The sequence below is a fragment of the Microtus pennsylvanicus genome, chromosome 15 (genome assembly GCF_037038515.1).
Source record: "Microtus pennsylvanicus isolate mMicPen1 chromosome 15, mMicPen1.hap1, whole genome shotgun sequence".
NCBI lineage: Eukaryota > Metazoa > Chordata > Mammalia > Rodentia > Cricetidae > Microtus > Microtus pennsylvanicus.
The window spans coordinates 5359347-5379535 of NC_134593.1; the positions used below are offsets into that span (position 1 = coordinate 5359347).

At 44.3% G+C, this 20189-nt stretch overlaps 1 protein-coding gene across 1 annotated transcript in view; it reads left to right on the plus strand.

Moving 5' to 3' along the window:
• The window catches only part of Lrmda (leucine rich melanocyte differentiation associated), a 1010011-nt gene extending 993227 nt beyond the window's left edge, over positions 1-16784 (plus strand). The window contains exon 7 of the mRNA XM_075949023.1: positions 16654-16784. Within this exon, the coding sequence (XP_075805138.1) occupies positions 16654-16733 (80 nt within the window). The 3' untranslated portion in view covers positions 16734-16784. The remainder of the gene's footprint in view (positions 1-16653) is intronic.
• Positions 16785-20189: the final 3405 nt, after the last annotated feature.

Below are 20189 nucleotides of genomic sequence, written 5' to 3' on the forward strand. Positions count from 1 at the left end.
TCTTAAGCTTCCTCTGGATTTTGGAGAAATGACCGAATGGCCGCTTGTGTCTATTTGTCTTGTGTGTCACTGTTCAATTAAGTCTGCACTTGGGGCTCTGTCTCGCCTCCATGCTTTGCTGAAAATGGAGGAAAGTTGGCTTGTGGAGATGGATCCTTGTTACAAGTAACTTTAAAAAGAGGAAGTAAAGAAATAGAAGACTTCACTGCTGAGGAACACCTAACTCCAGGTGGCATCAGTGCGAGTCCACGCTGCAATGAGGTTCCTTGATCGGGTCACTTGGCATCTGTGGCTTTCCAGAAATCTTGGATTTTAAAATGCTGTAGATCTTTAGATTCTGTCAGCTGTGGGCTGTCTCTGGACCAGCCTCTGGTCCATGATGGAGAAAGATGAGCTGAGACGGAGATGATCTGGGACACTTGAGTCTTTGTTATTTGTTATTCTTCAAAATGAAGCTTGCTGTTTGTTCCCAGGAGCAGGGAGAACATTCAAGTAAGTCTTCTCCTTAGGTTAGTCCGTTGTGTCCACAGACTCTCTGTGCAACTTCCCTTTCCTCTCCTGCTCATTGAATTTCTTCTATTGCAGGGGCCTTCCTCTATGGGCGCCCCAGCTTGTAGAAGGAATTTCCTTATGTATCTCATTTCAATATGTTTCAGGTATTTCACTGTGGCAGAAGGTTAATAGTCCTCTCTCTCTGTGTACTTTAAATGCTTGCTTCCTAGATAGTGTTTCAGGGCAAGTGGAGTGTAATTGCTAAATAATATAGTCATTCTGCTTTTAAATGAGAAATCCTGCCATTGTTCCTGATGTGTGTATGTGGCTCTGTGTGCGTGCGTGTGTGTGTGTGTGTGTGAGTGTGTGTGCGTGCGTGCGTGTGTGTGTGTGTGTGTGTGTGCACATGGACAGTCCTGAGAGAAGCGCTTTCCACGGAGAGGGAAGGCACGGCCATCCTGGGGGAGTTTGCACATTTATGCATTTAGGTTTTAAATGTTGTGCTGCATCCTGGGCCTTTTAGGCACTTGGGATTATGTATAATAGATGACCTGCATTTACAGGGATGCGCGCTATACAGATGTAAATGTTATTATAGCTTTTATATTTTATGTTCTTGTTGAAAGATCATTTTGTCTTTGAGTAATACTACCATTCAGTTCTTTTTTGCTGGGGGGAGGGGGCTATCTTTAAAAGAGAATATGAAATGGATATTGCACATCATATATTTCTTAAAAGTAATTTGGAATTTTAGGGTCTGGGATTGGGGCTGACTGATACACTGCTGTGGTGAGATATGACCCCTGGAAAATAACAGCAGCGCACATGCCTGCATCTGGCCAACCCCATAATTCACTTTCACATTGGATTATGGATGTCTGCGTTCACTGAGTCTATCTTCCCTTTAGGTATTATTTCAGCCCTTTGAGATAATAAGGAAAGTTTAATTGCGTTGTTAATTGATTTTTTGCACAACATTATTACCTTGATTGATTGCAGAGTTGATGAAAATGTTAGACACAGGCAGCGTGGAGTCTCAGCCAGGCAAGGAGTGGGAGCCTTGTGGAGAATAGATAACCTTGATGTTAAGAGCTATATCCTTCAGATATGTCTTCCCTTGACATATTGATGGCCCTCGAAAAGGGAAAAGCTGATTGTATGCAGAATGCAATCATTAAACCCACTTCAGCTCACTGTTGATTAATTTGTTTTTTCCTGAAGGATCTAGTTATAGGGAAGGCCTCACTTGTACCAACCACAGCCATTCCCTAGGCCCCAGATGGTTTAACCCTCTAGGTGAAAAGGAGGAATGAGGCTGGCATCTCTGAAAACAGGCTCAGGGTGAGCAGAAGGAGGTGCTTGATGCTTACAGGGCATCTTCACCTCCTAGGGAGCCCCCACTCATCTACTACAATGTGTATTTCCTCCAAAATCAGTTGGTTAGAAGCATTTAGCTAAAGTGTCTCTACCCAGAAGCCCTAGGCTGAGACCTGTGGTAAATGACACAGTAGTTATGGCTTGTCTAGCAAGGCAACTTCGGGTGGTGCCAATGGAGGACACATGAATAAATTTTTGTTATTTAAAACTTATGCAAGCTTACTCCCACAATTGGTGAATTGGGTGTTACTGGTCTGACAGTGTCTGCTTTCTGTCACTGTGGTGGTTTAAATGAAAATGACCTCCATAAGTGACACTAGTAGGAAGTAGCCTTGCTAGAGTAGGCGTGGTCTTGTGGGAGAAAGTGTGTCACTGGGGGCAGTCTTTGAGGTTTCCGAAGTTCAAGGTTTCAAGGTTTGAGGTTTTATTAGTCAAGGCTGGTGTCTCCCTCATAATATTCCCTGAAACCCTCCTACTTATTCATTTTCCTAATCTGTGAGGTGCTTTTCGACCCTACCAATTGGTAGTCAACAATCATGCCTAGCTTCCTTCTACCAAGCCCACCACATGCCAACATCTGGGAATGAGTCTCTAACACATAGGTTCATGAGAAACATTTATAATCCAAACCATAGTGAGATGGGCAGGGGTGAGAATCTGGAGGTCACTGACAGAGTTGCAGCTGGTTCCTCTCCCTGCCCTGAGTCATTCTAGCTGTCATCATTACTACCATGTCTAGAGCCGTTTTCATTGTCCTAAAATTCAGATTGATTGATAGACTCTGTCTGCCTCCTCTCTTCATCTCACTTGACCCACCACTGTTCTACCAGTTTATTGAGGGACTTGGCTTTGAAAACTTCCACACTAAGCAATTCTAGATAACCACTGCCTTCTAGGGAGGGCGGGAAGCTTCCCCTGGGTCCCCATCAGTTTTGATGCTTTTTACTTAGGGAGCATTCTGTCTTATTTCGCCCCATCTTCCCTCTGTGGTTGTCCCAACCAGTCATTCAGACTAATTGCTTAGTTGCATAGCATTGTTGAAGGCCTACAAAAAGGTATATTATTTACCTGGGGTCATGTGGGCTTTGAGGGCAAGAAGAGAAATTGTCCAGGAACACTCACACCCTAACTATAGCACCACAAGATGTCGTGGTGATTGGCCAGTTTCTCCTGGCTGCCCCACCTCCTCCATTCCAAGTCTTTCTTCTCCTCAACCACTGGCACTCGGGGAGTGGAATACACACAGCCTTGGCCCTAAATTACTGTAATGGCTTATAATGAGATTTTGGCAAAGTAGCAGGTAGCTGTTTATTACTTCCTGCTCACAGCATGGGCAATGTCTATGCTGTTAATTTGTGTTGCTGAATGTGTCTCCGAGCTGGGCATCAAACTGTCAGAGCCAGATGTATTCTATTAGGCTACACTGGACAATGGACAATCTTTTCTTTCAGTATGGAGGCATGCTAACTTATCACAGGGTAAATCCTGACTAATCAAATAAAAGGGGTAACATCCTATGTCATCTCAAAGTAGTGCATTCCAGGGACAGATAACACGTGATATCCCCTACTGTCACTAATGTCTCTCTACTTGGGACAGTTCCATTGACAGCCCCCCCCAAAAAAAACCAACAAAAAAACTGGGGAGATTGGTATCTTCACTGAGTTTTAGTTAGGCTAGCTCTGATGAAGGCCCTGCTAAAGTATTTAGTAGGTCTTCATCTTGGGCAAGAAATTGGGTCCAGAAAATTCAGTGATCTTATAAATTTCTTTCTCTTGATGTATACACGTGTGCACATAAACACAGACACACACATATGTGCACATGCCTCCCTCATGGGAGATGGGTAGTTGAAGACATTTGGGAGTAGAATTTGTTAGTGCCCAGGTATTGTATTGTGTTTCTGCATTGATAGACTTTTGGACACAAAATAAAATAAAAATTTTTAAATTGTAAACTTCTTCCAGTTAGATCAAATATCAAGAGATTCTTTTGATATTCGGGGAGAAGGCAATTTTGACTGCCTGGAATTAGGAAAGGTTATGGTGCTATCAGTGCAGGAATGGTTCCTTTGGATTCTAATGGATGACATATGGAGGCTGGGCCAATGTGCCCAAGGAGGAAGCCCTTTGCCTACTCCTTGAATCATGACAAACTCAATTATTACCACATCTGCCTAATTTCCTTTGAGAGTCCCATTCTATCTCCTTTCTTTTTCTGTCTTTGCAACTTGTACTTAATTTCAGTATCTCTTTGAAAAATTGCAGCCCAAGGAGGCACACAGAACACAGCCTGCCTCTGCCTTTAGATGAGCCCCTCTATGAGAACAGATCTAAAACCCAAAAGTGAATTCTTCTTGAGGGCAAGCCAGTGCCCCTGTTCGCACTCTGCAGGGGGTCCCAGATGTATTCCTAGAGTTTCCTGTCAGTTTCAAAGAGGAGTAAATACTATCTAGAAATCTTTCAGCTCCCCCCCCCCACGCCATAACCACATTTGGCAGGCTCCTTTCCCATCGTACCTCATTCGAGGTGTCTTTCCCATTGATGGAATCAGCCTGCCACTAACGTCAAAGAAAAAAGGGAAAAGTATAAATGTCAAAGTATTGAGAAACTTTTATTCTCTCTTCTTGCAAAGCTTGGGTTTGAACTCAGGGCCTGGTATGTACTAGGCAAGAGCTATACTCAGATTTTGTTGGTCCTTATTTATTTTAGGTATCATTTGTTTCTGGCTGTTTTTGTTTTTGTTTTTGTTTTTTGTTTTTGTTTTTCGAGACAGGGTTTCTCTGTGGCTTTGGAGCCTGTCCTGGAACTAGCTCTATAGACCAGGCTGGTCTCGAACTCACAGAGATCCGCCTGCCTCTGCCTCCCGAGTGCTGGGATTAAAGGCGTGCGCCACCACCGCCCGGCTGGCTGTTTTTTTTTTTAATGTTTTTTCTTGGAAAGCAAATAAAACTTTCATTTAGCAGAGTACAAAGCAGTAAGACCTTCAATTAGCCAGACTCTGTGTCTCTGAATTTAAATATGAATAAAAATAAGATCATTTACTTTGCCAAAGAAAAGGGCAGGGTGAGGTAGGGAAGGGCATTTAGGTTGTTCAAGAACAATCTTTCTTAAATAAAAGTGATTACCTGGGAATTTGCCAAAATAAGCAAATTTCTTAGCCCAAGGTCATACCCACTAAATGGGAAGTTGGGAGGTGATTCCCATGTAGGGCAAGCCAGAGAACCAATGTCTTTGGGCCACCACACCCAGCTCTTTGACCTATCAAATATATAGGAAATGCTGGGCTCCACATGCCATTTAACCCAGTCCACATATAGCAGCTTAGGGATGGGCGACATCTTAGTGGGAAACAAGCACAGGGACCCATGTTGATCTCATGGACCAGCTGGATAAAAGCAGGCATGCTGGGATGTGCTAGGGATTGCTGGGCACTCAGTGTAGCCCAAGGGGTAATCTGTAGACCAATAGAAGCCTGTCTCAAAAGGAAAAATGACACCTGAGGTGACCCTGACTTCTTCTGCCCCACACAAAATTTTTATTGAGTACCTACGATGTAGCCTTGGCTTCATGGTGTGTGCCGGAGTGTGCTGCCACAACCCTTTTGGAGTTCGTGTAAAGAAAAGATGCTATGACCTTGAGTAACCTTCATCTGTTCACTCCAGTCTCACACCCCAGAGAAACGTTCTCATGGTGTCGCCCTCATAGGAAATACTCAGCTGCTGTCCCTCAGGAACACCTATAGTCAGGCTGTTACTTGACGGGTAAGAGAAAACTCAAAAGTTTCCATTTAGTCATGAGTTAATAATCTAACTAACTACCTGGGCCCAACCTTTCCTTCATGGCTGGTTAGTCACATGACTGCTGTGTTGAGGGAATGCCTGGAAGGAGGGCCAGCATCCTATCATGCTGGCTGGAGCAGCAGCTACACCCTGCACCATGCTACTGGGCCCAGAACCCAAGAACTGGGATTTGTCTGTCTGCTCTTCCTGGGCTGAGCCCCTCATTTGTTTCCTCCCATATGATTCAGTTTAATGCTGCCTCTCAGAATTTAAAAACATGCTAGGCTTGACATCCATGGAAGCTGTGGATATCAAGGGCAGTCATTTGTTGTTCTGGATAGGAGCGGTGGTGCAGGACCAGATGTCCTGAGAAGAGCAGGCAGTGGTTGGGTTTAAGCAAGGAACGCTTAAAAGAAAGCAGCCATGATTTCTGGGTATTGACCCAAAGTTCACTTTAGTCAGAAAATAAAAATAGCTTTGAAAAGCTGCCCTTGGATAATGGCTACTCCATGCAGATGGACGTCACTTTTCTTTGGGGATGTCCATGGTGCCAGTGCTTTTTGGTTTTTGTTTGTTCTTTTCTCTAAGAAGGAATCTGTCGTTATTAGTTTGCATGCTTCTTTGCATTTACTCAGGTGATATAAACAAACAAACAAAAATATTCAACCCTTGAACTAAGATTAATTACAGCTGGTAAGGAAAAGAAGTCCCTGAAATGAAGGCAGAAGGAACCTAAAAGTGTCAGAGTGAGGGGCCTTTGGTAGCCTCAGTCCCAGATAGCCTTCAGCCCAGATTGGATAAACATGACATATTGATCATTACAGAATGTGTAATTGGTGACCACAAGCACAGTGTGGTTTTAATGGCCTTCTCTGAATAGTTGCCCTTATTTATTTTAAGAAAGCTGCAGCTGTTTCCTAACTACATGCTGCCCTCTAGTGGCCACGATTCTGACTTCAAAAGATGAAGTGGAAAAGAAATGCAGAGATAATAGTGGAAGGGGTTCCTCTCTCTCTCTCTCTCTCTCTCTCTCTCTCTCTCTCTCTCTCTCTCTCTCTCTCTCTCTTCTCCTTCTTCTCTTTCTCCCCCTCCTCCTCCTCCTTCTTCTTTTCTTCTCCTTTTCTCTCTCTCCCTCTGTCTGAAAGATCTGAGTTCTCTTGAAACAGAAGCATGATGCCTTCCCACTTGACCACTGCTGTTTTGAATGGCAGCCATGGCAAGATAGTCCATGGGCAGCTGGAAAGGCGCCTCATGAGTCTCACCTGATTTGCATCTCACCCCAGCACTCTGGAATCCAGCTCTCTGCCTCAGCTCTGTTACCCTCCTTGGAAGAACAGCACTTGTCTCTTGCTGGCACTGCAAGGCCCATGACCCCCTGTGAGAAAGTAGCAGAGGAGCCCCAGTCCTGTTGTTGGTGATCTTTGAAGTTCTCAGGAGGCCCTGGTGAATAAGACTGAACAAATAAATAATACATTGGGAAAACAAGCTGTAAAAGCAAAACTTCCTTTCCTTTCTGAAAGAGATCAATGCATGCTTATTGTCACCTTAGGGAAACCAATCAGAACCTCATTCTCTCTGTAAGTGAAGGACTTCCCTCTAAATGAGCATCCTTAAATTCTGACCCAGCTGGAGGATTCTTTGATACAGTGAAGGAAATATTTTCAGAGGAAAATTTAGCATTTTGTGTCCTGGTTTAGTTGAGTGAAGGACAAGCAATGCTTGCAGAGGAAGTAAACCACTCTTAGCTAGACAGCAGGAGGAAGGTGGTCTCTACTCTCCCCTTTACTTGGGACAAAGCAGAGACCTGAGAATGCAAATAAGTAAGTAAATAAAGCTTGGATCAGTGAGATTTACAAATCTGTTCCTGAAGAGAGGGAGCGGGACTTGCTTGAGCAAGGAAATGGGGAAACTGAATTTGGTCACTTCTTTCTATTATGTTGCTGTTTGGTTGAAATATAATGAGGGTGGAGGTGGGAAGTAAATGGATTGGTGAAGTTCAAAGCCAGGTAGGAGCGAGCATGCATTGGCTCTGAGGCTCTTCCGTGGAAGGCCTCTTAACCTCTAACAAGCACACACACAAGCACACACACAATGCAAAGGAGATCAAAAGAGTTTGACATGTAAGCAAAGGCACAGAGGTTTTCCCTGTTCTTGATGGAGACATGCGCTATCATGTCTAAGAAGGTCCATAGCATCTTCCACCTGGTCTTGACATCTAGTGACATAGCAGGGGTCCTAGGAGTCCACTCAAAGGGCAAGGATTTCTAAGACTTGTCCACACACTGTATTTTCTTCTAGAGGATTCCATGAAGAAAAAAGTCACCTTGCTGTGGGGAGGAGAATGTGTGTGTGCTTCTTGTTCTCCCTATCCTAACTCCTTTTTTTCCTGAGATGATGAGCCGCATTTTAACTGCACGCGTTTTCCACAGACGCTGCTTTATCGCACATCATTCTGCTCACTCAGGGCTGAGCCTCCCTGGTCTGGAGGCGAGGATGCCTGCCCATCACTGTCACCTCACTTCAGTTAGATCCTTTCACTCTGAGCCTGCGCTTCTTTCAGATGCCACGTGAGTCCTCTGGCCCAGCATCTGCCTGAGCAGGCTCCATAATCTAAACTCTCAAGGGAGAGAGAGGTCCGAGCCTCCCTTCAGGGTATCTCAGAAAGGTTTGGGCACTGAGGCCAAGCGCACACTTCTCTGTTAGTTAATCTGTGAGGCTCTTTGTCTGCCTCCTAACCTTTGAATTAATGGCCATATCACGGGATCTAACTTTGTTTTCACAGTGTTTACAGACAGCAGCTTGTCACGACCCTATAACTTGAATCTTATTCTAAATCTAAAATGTTCACCATCAGGCTCCAGGTGCTAAGAAACAAATAGAACTGTCCTTTAATTTATGATAAGGATTGCCGGTAGTAATAATCAGCTCGAGAGAAAGCTGACAGCAACTGCACCTTGAATCTAATATGATTTATTACAGATAAAAATACTGACCCAAGGTTTACATCTAAAGATCTTGAAAGCTACACAAATCCATAGGGTGGAATTAACCATGGTAGAAATAATGACAAACAAAATGAAATCGGCCAGAAATCCACACAATAAAAGGTGACCACACTTTCTCACAGGGTTTATACCTTCCTGTTGTAATTAGGCAACATACAACGTCACTGCTAAAAGATGGTGGGAGAAGCTAGATGTTGACAAACAACGTTTCTAGTTTACAAAAGCTGGAGAAGGGACTACTACATGGGAAAGAAGTGAGTGCCACTAAAAATAGGAAGGACAATTTTAAGAAGAGAGGAGATTTGACTTGGCACTTTAGAAGTGAAGGAGTTAACCTGTCAAAATGAAACTTGCTGTGCATAATTAGTGCTTTCTCAAAGAGAAATTACCAGGCAAGTTTACACATGTTAGTACATGTAAGCCTGAAGTCAAAATACCCTGGGGGCCAAAATGGCTGCATTCCATGTACACCCCTACACAGCGGTAGGGCTGAGAATAGGCACGCCCTCGTGCCTCTTAAGAGTGTGTTTGTATAACACTGCAGAAGCAGAAGGTGCAACTGGTGGTGGGCGCCACAGGAAATAGCAAGGGCAGTGTGCAGTACATCCTCTTCAGTTACAGCAGAGACTGAAGCCAGTCTTGTAAGAGTCAGCCCACGTCGTAACAACCATGGTACCCCTTTCAACTGAAGATGATGATTATAAACCAAGACAGTGGCCTCAAGTCATTCCTTACTTACTAGTTGGGAAAGGAAGTGTCACTTTTTCCTTCTCTACTGTCCCCTGGGTCAAGTGGAAAGTCCATTTGACCTCAAAGTTGAGACTCAGAGGCAAATGGAAGACAGATATGGCTGGTATGGAGGAAGGACTTATGCCTTCCTTCTAGGAAAGCTGCACCTGAGGACCCCCTCCTTTAGTCTTTTAAAATCTCTCCATGGTTCACTTTTGTCTTGCCGCTGAGTGGCGTATGTTGAACCTTGTGTAGGACCCTGTAAGCCTGTAAGCCCTGCTAGCACCACCATGGATCCACAGGGGAGCCAGTAGCATATGGCATGGCTGACCTCAGGTTATTGAGACAGCACTTGGTTGAGACCATAAAATGCAGGTATTTCTTCCTTCCCAGGGACTTCACCCGTGACGCCTGTGCAACTGAAGTCTGGGCACATGCTTTTTGGTACATGCTGTTTACAGGTCTGAAGGCCAGATAAAATGTTAGAAGAAGGCTTCACCCTTCTCTCTTGAGCCAGACACTGAAATTGCTGTATTTTTGAGGGGAAAGGAATTCAGAATGAGAACACCGTCAGCATTGAATGCCAGAGACCACTGCCCTGCCACCCTGTCTCTTCTTTATTAAGGCAGACATTAAATAAAGATGTTTAAAGTGTAGGAAAGTCATATTAGAGGTTTAAGATATAAGTGTACAGGACTGGAAATTCCAAATTGGGTAGGTAGGCTCTGTTGAAAATGGTTATGCATATGTAAACACTTAAATGTGTCCAGCAGATTGCATTGACTACCTTGTCTGTGTCACACCCCGTTAGGACTGGGTTTTGGAAGTAAGGGTGGAAGGATAAGGACTTGCATAGTATCTACTAGAACCTTTTTCTAGAAACTTCCACACTGGTCCAAATTGACACTACTCTTACATTTTACTTCTTTGTTACTGGGGTTATCTACCTCTTCAGAACACTACAGCTTTTTCTGCCAAAGCCACAGGGGTCTGCTTCCTTCCTTTCTTTTTAGAGATGAGAGATCTCCATTCCTACCCATCTTTGTCATTGTTAGTAGGTTCCAAGTGGTCACATCAGATTGTGGTCTGTTCATCAATGTGGAGCTACACTCCTGTTTGTGGCAAGAGCGTTTAGGGCGGTGATTACTCTAAGTACTACTAACAAGGTTAAGACTTGGTTTTTCTATTTTACAAATCTGTGCTTCAATTTGCACTCTTCCATCAAACACGAACTCAGACATTCCCACAGTTAGTTAGGCTCTCAACATGTTGACTATGGGATATGAGATGTGAGATCTGATCTCAGAGCTAGCAAGCAGCAGGGCAGGTAGTGGTCAGCACTCCTGGCTATGAATGGGAACTTTCACACACCCTTTCTGTGGAGAGTTTGGACTCATACAGGGTACCCTGACTTCAAGCTATATTATAGGGGTGTAAGTTATAGGGTGTAAGTTATAGGGATTTCAAGACCTAACTTAGTACACTTGGTCACATTGGGCAAACCTTCTCCATCAAGAGTATGGACCCAGCTTCATGAAAGAAACATTGAAAATACCAAATCACCTATTTCACAATGCAAGAGGACCCACGTGATTATCTGTGTCTTCACTTACAAGAGGGGGAAGAGGGAGGGTAAGGGACCAATGCACAAGGTCAATAGGCATTAAGGACAGACAGTAGGAGTGGGGAGCCATGATGGAACGGTGTGTATGTCAGAACCCCCTTTTCCTGGACAGCAAAGATTATCCCCCCACCCCCTGCCGCCACTTGCTATGTCTCCAGAATGGTCCCTATCACCACAGCCTTGCATCCACTAAGCAGCGCCAAGGTCACAGCTTAACCTGCAGAATCAGGACGTCCATTGCAGAGGGTGGGAACATTGAAAAGATAAAGGACCTCTTTGCAACAGCTTCTTCCTCTACACACTTTTCCCCCCATAATTATAGCTTTAAGAGCTTATAGTGATGGGAAAGATGGCTTCTTAAGAAAAATTAGGAGTTTCATCTGGCAGGAAAGGATTCCCCAGGGGACAGTGTTCTGTCATTTTTCAGAGTCCCCCAAAGAAACCCCTGCACCGACAACTGCACATCGGCCTGATGTATGACCAGCCCGCCCACTTACTATGTCCAGAGTCTCATGTTTTAATTAAAAACACTCCTCGTGCCATTAAATATGTTGTCTACTTCCATTTCAGCAACCATAGAGTTTGAGGAGAGACAAATAAGAGAATCCATTGCAGATGTGTCAGAGGCTATGGCCTACTGAGTCACCACCACCATGTCCCAAATTCCAGCCACAGAAAACCTCCCTAAGAAAACACAAAGTGCAAACAAATGGCCCCGCCCACAGTTTCCAGAGCCTCTGGCAGTTGCTGTAGTTGAGGAGGAGGGTGGGGTGAGAACAGGAAGTACCCATACCACCATCTCCCTTAATGTATGAGCAGAACCTATGACCTCACAAATGACTTTCTTGGTAAATAAAAATCTTCTGATCACATGTGGGGGCATACCAGGCTGTTTCATTTTCCCTTCTTAATGTCTTAAAAAAAAACCTACAAACTCAAATATTTTGGGTAGTCTCATCCCCATTGTGAGCTCAGATAGGGAATGCACAAGAGGCAAAACTTGCTTAGTTTAAGCATCGGTGTATGACTCTGGTACAAAGGTATCAGCTTGTTTTGTGAGCCTCTAGCTTGGGCATGGTTGGCCCCGGACGAGCTCCAGCAGCTGGGTTTTATTTGGGTTTGCTAGGCCACCCCTGAGCCTTTCCAGAGTATCCCCAGCCCGCAAGAGTTTAATTTCTCCTTAAGTGTTTAATTCAAGGTGACAGCTCCTAACACATTGGTCCTCTGATCAACTTAAGTCAGCCAGCTATCAGTGGGGAAGTGTCTGCAGAGCCCAGGGTGATCGTGACTTAGGTTATCTATAGGCCCTGTACCCACAGCTCCCACAGACCAAGGCTGCCAGGACCTTCATAGGCATGGCAAGTTTGGAGCAATGTATAGAAGAAAGATTCTGGTTCTGCAGGAGCAGAAGAGAAAAGCCCCATGCTAGGGAGAGATACCAGCTTGTTTTAGAGTCCTAGACAGTGCTCGGGTGTCCTTGGCATAGTATGGTGCTGGTATCTCTGTCAGCATCTCTGTTTTCTGTCACCATGCACAATCCGGGGCCTGTCTCCAGTCCTGACAGTGTCTTTTCAGATCAGGTTAGTGCCAGCCCAAAGATCAAGTCAGCTTCCCAGCACACAGCCCCTTTGTTTGAAGTCTGACCTTTTGTCATTAATGCACTCAGTGGCTATTTAAATCTGACAGTGAGTGCAGTATCTGTTTCCCCATCAAGAGATCATTGACAATATTAATAACTCACGTCTTTGCCTCATTCTCCAAGTGCTGACACCTAGCCACAGACTCCTGCGTTCATCAAACAGCCCTCTCTCGTCAGGATGTCTATACACAGTCTTGCTTCCAGGCCCAGAGAAACAGGGCAGGCCTTTAAAAGAACTTTTATCAATGCCAACCAAAGATGTGTGAGCATGGCTCCGAATGCAGCCTCAGTCCACGTTCCAGGAACACTGTTCCCATCTGCTTGTATCGAGAGTGGAAGTTCAGCACTGAGAGAGGTGTAGAATCTTGGAATGTCTGGGCAAGTTCACCAGAGGGAGTGCAAGCAGGGCAGGCCATGGTGTGTGCACAAGCCTGCCTGCCATGCAGTTTGCACATCAGGAGGACTGTGCTCTTTATATTTGGCAGCCTTATCCATTTCTTTTTGTAAAAATCCATGGTGTCCTGGTACTGTAGAAAGAAATGAACGCCCTTTGGACCATCCCTCCAGATTTGGGAGAGTTGCTTGTATCAGGTAGGTTTAAGACCTTGCAGGGTCTTCCATGAATCTGAGGCATACCAAGCTAGGCCATAAAGGAGGCAGAATGTGCCCATCCCAGCTCATAGACCACCAGGGTTCTGGCATTGGTGACAATGTTAGTACAATTCTAGGCTCTACAAAATACAATAAAGGGAACAGCTCTGTGTTAATAGCTCAAAGAATGTGTCACAAGAAAGATCTGAGTGAGGTTTCAAACAAACTCAATATTTCCAAGCACTAGATAAATACTGAAAGCAAGGAACTGGGGACTAGGGGCATGGAAAGACAGAAAAGTCACGCCACGCAGGAAAAATGACCCCTAATAAAGCTGTGCATGGCAACACAGCAAGAAAAGAACCAGGTCACAAATGATGTCACCCTGTCCCGCTTCCAACTCTGAGATCACCTAGAACCCCAGTAACTTTCAAGCTTGCCTCTGGCTGTTCAAAGCAGGGCATATCAATACTAATTTTAAAAGTTTCTACAAATTATTTTAACTTGTATTTAAGAATTAAGTTTAGGGAATGGGGGGGGGGATGCTTGGTAAAGTGTGTGCTATGCAAGCATGAAGACCTGAGTTTAATCCCCAGTGCCTAAATAAATAGGCAGTGGACATCTGTGGACATCTGTATTCTCAAAGATGGGCAGAGCAGAAAGAACCTGGGGGTTGCTGGCCAGTCAGTTAGCCGAATCCGTGCACTCCAAGTCAATAAGAGACACAACAAGGGTGGACAACAACTGAGGAAGACAGCTGATGTCAACATGTGACCTACACACACACACACACACACACACACACACACACGTGCGCACAGGCACACACACACACGTGTGTGCGCACATACACATACACACATAAATACACACATACAGGGAAAGAGAGAGAACACAAATTCATGAGACACAAAATATGTTCTACTAACATCTGATGTGAAGAATAGAGCTGATCTCAAATCAGCGAAGAATGGTGTGCTGACATCACTCTGTGGAGCTGATGAAATGCATAATCCTATGCAGAGGTAGCAATCATCATAGCAAGTTTGTGGCTCATGGATTAGTTTTTACAGCTGTTTCCTTGCCTTGCCTTCTGTGTACTTGAGAGAATTAAGTCTATTTGTATACAGGCAGCTATGTGCAAGTAGATTTTAAATTAGTTCTTCTAAAATTGGAAAGAAAAAAAGGAGGTGGTAAAAAAACAATAAATATTTTCTTGGGAAAACACTTTTTGTTTTTAATAATCTTATAGAGTTTTCACAATGATTGTAGCCAATGTCTTCTGGGTATTTATTCTGTAGTATTGCGAATCAAACCTGAGACTTCACAATCTAGGCAAGCACTGCTTCTTCATTTACATGGCTAGCCTTTGGTTTATTTGGAAACAGAGTCTCACTATCAAGCCATGTTAGACTCGAACTCACCATCCTTCTGCTCAGTCCACCCAAGTGCTAAGATTACAGGCATGTACCTCCAAGCACAGAACTTTTGTGGGTTTTATAATATATAAGGAGAACTTGATTAGAACCCTCTCTAATACTGTGTTTCACAGTGCTGTAGCCACAAAGGCAAGTTTTCTTTTTATTTATTTATTTATTAAAGATTTCTGCCTCCTCCCCACCACCGCCTCCCATTTCCCTCCCCCTCCCCCGATCAAGTCCCCCTCCCTCATCAGCCCGAAGAGTTGTCACGGTTCCCTGACCTGTGGGAAGCCCAAGGACCGCCCACCTCCATCCAGGTCTAGTAAGGTGAGCATCCAAACTGCCTAGGCTTCCCCAAAGCCAGTACGTGCAGTAGGATCAAAAACCCATTGCCATTGTTCTTGAGTTCTCAGTAGTCCTCATTGTCCACTATGTTCAGCAAGTCCGGTTTTATCCCATGCTTTTTCAGACCCAGGCCAGCTGGCCTTGGTGAGTTCCCAATAGAACATACCCATTGTCTCAGTGTGTGGGTGCACCCCTCGCTGTCCTGAGTTCCTTGCTCGTGCTCTCTCTCCTTCTGCTCCTGATTTGGACCTTGAGATTTCAGTTCGGTGCTCCAATGTGGGTCTTTGTCTCTGTCTCCTTTCATCGCCTGATGAAGGTTAATATTCAAGAGGATGACTATATGTTTTTCTTTGGGTTCACCTTTTTATTTAGCTTCTCTAGAATCGCGAATTATAGGCTCAATGTCTTTTATTTATGGCTAGAAACCAAATATGAGTGAGTACATCCCATGTTCCTATTTTTGGGTCTGGCTTACCTCACTCAGGATAGTGTTTTCTATTTCCATCCATTTGTATGCAAAATTCAAGAAGTCATTGTTTTTTACTGCTGAGCAGTACTCTAATATGTATATATTCCATACTTTCTTCATCCATTCTTCCATTGAAGGGCATCTAGGTTGTTTCCAGGTTCTGGCTATTACAAACAATGCTGCTATGAACATAGTTGAGCATATACTTTTGTTGTACGATAGGGCCTCTCTTGGGTATAAAATGGGGCACTGAGCTGAACAGAGAATTCTCAACAAAAGAAGTTCAAATGGCCAAAAGACACTTAAGGTCATGCTCAACTTCCTTAGCGATCAGGGAAATGCAAATCAAGACAACTTTAATCTTACACCTGTCAGAATGGCTAAAATAAAAAACACCAATGATAGCCTTTGCTGGAGAGGTTGTGGAGAAAGGGGTACATTCATCCATTGCTGGTGGGAATGCAAAGTTGTGCAACCATTCTGGAAAGCAGTGTGGCAGTTTCTCAGGAAATTCGGGATTAACCTACTCCTGGACCCAGCAATACCACTCTTGGGAAAAGGCAAGTTTTCTAAGGAGTCACAGATAGCTATGGAGTCGAACTAAAGAGGAAATGCTTTTTCACACAAGAGATGAGCTGGGGATCCCTAAGGTCAGTGGTCTTTGTGACTTGCCTTAGTTTTCAGTAAGCATGGCCTCTCTTCTTTAATCACCCAGCATGGGCTTGAAGTCCCCTGGGATTTGGAAAATTCTCTCTGGAAGTTAACAGTATTGATTTCCAATAAAGGACTTCAAAAGAGTCCCACCCTAGGAAGATTACCCTTGAGTTGGATTCATCTGATTTAAGCTTAATTTTCCATTCTTAAAAACTAGGCTAAGTAAAACTGGAGAGGAGGGGGTCAAACTATATTTTGGAAAACTATTTGTCAAATTATAAAAGTTCTTAAAAGAGGAAATCACTCAGAAAACTTTATTCCTAGGAACCTGTACTTAGTAGTGACATTTCATTTCAAAAGCCACCTCTGAGAACAAGAAGGTACAGTCTTTGCCATCCGAGGCTTAATCTGTTTTCTCCTTGCATTCAGATTAGCGATCATAGTGCATGGCTGTTAATAACAGTTGGATTTCTGAACTGTATGAATTATGCCACCGGTAATGATGAGTGTCTCTTTCTGTTCACAGGTGTCCTGGCGAAAGGTCGCTATTTTTACTATGGAAGAAACTCAGAGGGTAATAGGTTCATCCGAGATGACCAGCTCTGAAGCTAAATTCTACATGCCTTAACCTATTTCATGATAATAAAATGGAAAGGCAAGAAAAACCAAAGTCCACATTGTGTCTCTGTAAGATGGCTTTCAGTACCGTGCGCCGACTTTGCCAGGCCTGTCAAGATCATCCAACTGCCGTAGACTGAATAGTCCCGGAGAGATTGACATGATTGCCCTTAAGCAGGCCTCATCCACCAGGGTGACAGACAGCAGTGGCGCAGCACCCGGGCTGACAGCGTGAACACCATGATAGATTGCCTGGTCTCTTCGCTGCTCACAGGGGGACGGGGCTCACACCTGGGGCCTCCCCAGACACGCTCACTGGCTGCAGTTTAGTGAAAGAGGCACTCCTGAGATCGCCTTCTGAGTCCTCTGGTATCTCTGTGCTTTGGGTTTCTTCTCAGTGGAGTAGCCATGGTACAGAGGAAGGGCGTCCACTTTAGCCTGCAGATTAGGCATTACATTTAGTCAACTCACACACATTGTTTTCTATTGTTGGCAATGTGCTTTCATTTGGAGCCATCATTCAAAGGACACAACTTCTCATCCAAGTCATCTATATATTATATGTGGCTTCATGATACAACTCCTGAATTCTGTAAATCCCTGACTACCAAAGCAGTTTAGTTCAAAAGCTGCTTGTCTTGAACATGTCAGTCACAGAGTAAGCCATACTTCCTGGCGCAGGGTTTAGCAACACCAGAGATTTTTCCTTTGGTTCTAGCCATGCTGTCAGCTGTGCCTATGGCTACATTTACCCTACAGGCTGCACTGTCCCTTTGGATGCTCGTTAAATGTAGTGAAATAATGAGAGATGGGGTGATGGGCCAGGAGGTTGGAAACCAAATGGAAGGTTGCGGAAATACCCAGCAGACCAGACAGGTTTGAGAGAACACAAAGCTTTAAGGGTTCTTGTTTCTCTGAGACCCTCTCAGGAGTCAGATCCATAGTTGATGAGACAGTTCCAGTTCTTTCTGTAGCTATGGCTGTTTCCTAGCACTGGCATCACAGGGAAAGCAAGCACAGCCATGCTAGCCAAATGGCTGTTACTTTGTCTACCTCACAGCTGTCGGGGACACGCCGCTTTAGAAGGCATCTGAAAGACTTCTTGCTCTTGACACAATGGCGCTTACCCTTCCTTCTTGTAATTATGCCATGTGTTCACTTCCCTGAGTCTCCTAGGTAGGGCAGTGAAGATTGAGATAGAATCCCTCCAAGTCATGGATAGTAAGAGGGTTACTAGTGGAGAGTCGGTCACTGCGGACTCAGATTTCCTAAGCTGCTGGAGATGCACCCTTCTTTCTCAGATCTAATCCGTTTACATAGCCTTTGCCCTCTCAGTCAACACAGCCTTGGAATAACACATATTCAGGCTGGCAGGAGTCTTGCATAGAGATTACACAATATCCATTCATCAGCTGTTAGGGGCAGCTAACATTAAAGTCCTCAAGACCATTAATAACTAGAGATTATACAAGCCACTCATAACCAGGGTTGAGTACCTTCTCTGTTTGATCTACACAACAGCACCCAGAGCTAATGGTTTCCATTAGCGCCATCAGGTCCCACCTTGCCTCTTTGTTTAGTGGCATCAGAACATTTGGTCCATTGCATATTATGGGAAGCAAGGCTCTGAGCAAGGGCGGTGAGACGAGTCTGATGTCACATCCAATCTAACGGCACATATATCCCTGTCTTCATAAAAGGCTTTAACCCTGCCTCGAACAATAAAAAAGCACTTGCGAACTGACCACAGAATTTTTCCATCTTTATTTTTCTTACTTGTTTACTTTTCTTAATGTCAGAACCATTTGTATCATGCGCAGGAATGTCTCCCTCAATGTGAGCTCTGGAGGCGGGAGAAAAAAAAGAAAAAGAAAAAAATTGGAGTGAGTTATTGAGCACAGTGTTTCCCTCTCTTTGGGTTGTTTGTTTTCCTCCAGAATGGTGTAATAACTTCAATTAAGATTAGCTTTAATTAGAGCTTACGTAAAGGCCATCATGGCAGTATATTCATCTAACTGATGGAATTATAGTGAGTTTTGTTTCTCTTAAGTAGGGATGATGATAATGAATTATTGTCGGGTTGTTTACAACCCCATTGTTGAGCAACATCTGCCCTTCTAGAACTGGCCTGTGGTCTGCACTGGCAGGGGAGAAAGCCTTGAGCCTTGTTTATTTAAAATCTGTGGGAATTTCCTAAACCTTGTTTTTCAGAGTTGGAAATTACAGGGTAATAAATTCATCTGAAGTCCAGACGTGTCTCATCCGTCCCTTGACACCTGTTTGTCTTCCTCACTCTGCTGCAAGCAGCCTGTTCTTTGGGGAAATCATTCTTGGACAACCCTGTCTAGCCTTCCCAGGCCACTGGTCTGAGTCCAGGGACCGGGGAGATACACGGAATTCTGGAGCTGTCTATTTCTTCTGCAGGTCAGGGAGATGATCTTGCTCCTAAATAACATAACTTAGAACACTTTGTTCCTGCGGGAGTAATGTTTTAGATTGGGGGAAATCCTATTAAAATACTATTGTAATCCTTTGCTTTACTGTTCCCAGCCTCACTCATAAAAGCTCCACTGTTTGCTGCTTTAAATAGAAGTGTATTACAAAAGACCATCACTTGATCAGGCTGCGGATCTCCATGTTGTGTGCTTTTGCACATATTCATGTGCATTAAGGAATAGAAGAAAGCACACTACAGACTGAGTGAAAGGTGTGTGTGTGTGTGTGTGTGTGTGTTTCTAATCAAGCTGTATCTTCACCATTTCAAGGGAAACCATCTTCCTTGCTCTTTCTAAGAAATGGTCTGGATGTCTTTCTCTTCTCAGTGATCATGAAGAATAAAAACATTTATGAGGCTCTCTCTGTCAGAACTGTAACATGACTCAGAACTTTCTACTTGCAAGAGCAACTTGCGTCCGAGATGTGTCACTGCCTGACGCCCAGGGAAGATGCTAAAGGGCTTGCTGCTACTCTCCACCGTTGCCCGTCTGCTGCACTTCATCCTATGTGACCTTCGCTACTGTTTATTCCAGCTTTGTTTCCAAGAAGCCACCTTCCCTGAAGAAGGGTGTTACCATTACTTGCCTCTGGTGTCTCCACTTTGTGTGGCTACAGTACTATCATCTACCCTGAGCAAAAAAGCATAAAGAGAGCAGGAAAGCATGAAGCATGCCGGTCACTTGTTTATGTGACAGCCAGGTCATTGAATCTTGACTTAATACCCTCGTGTTACTTACGTTGCTTCTGCCACTATGTTGTTCTATACATGTTTCACTGGGTTTTTACTTAGTGTGGGTGCACACTCAATGTGACTGCATGCCACTGTTTGTGAGAGGAGGTCAGACAGTCTCCTAGACCCAGGCTTCTTCCTCTACCATGCGGGACTTGTGGATGAACGCAGGGGCTCATTCTAGTGGTGGGCATGTATCAATTCCCAGTGAGCCACCT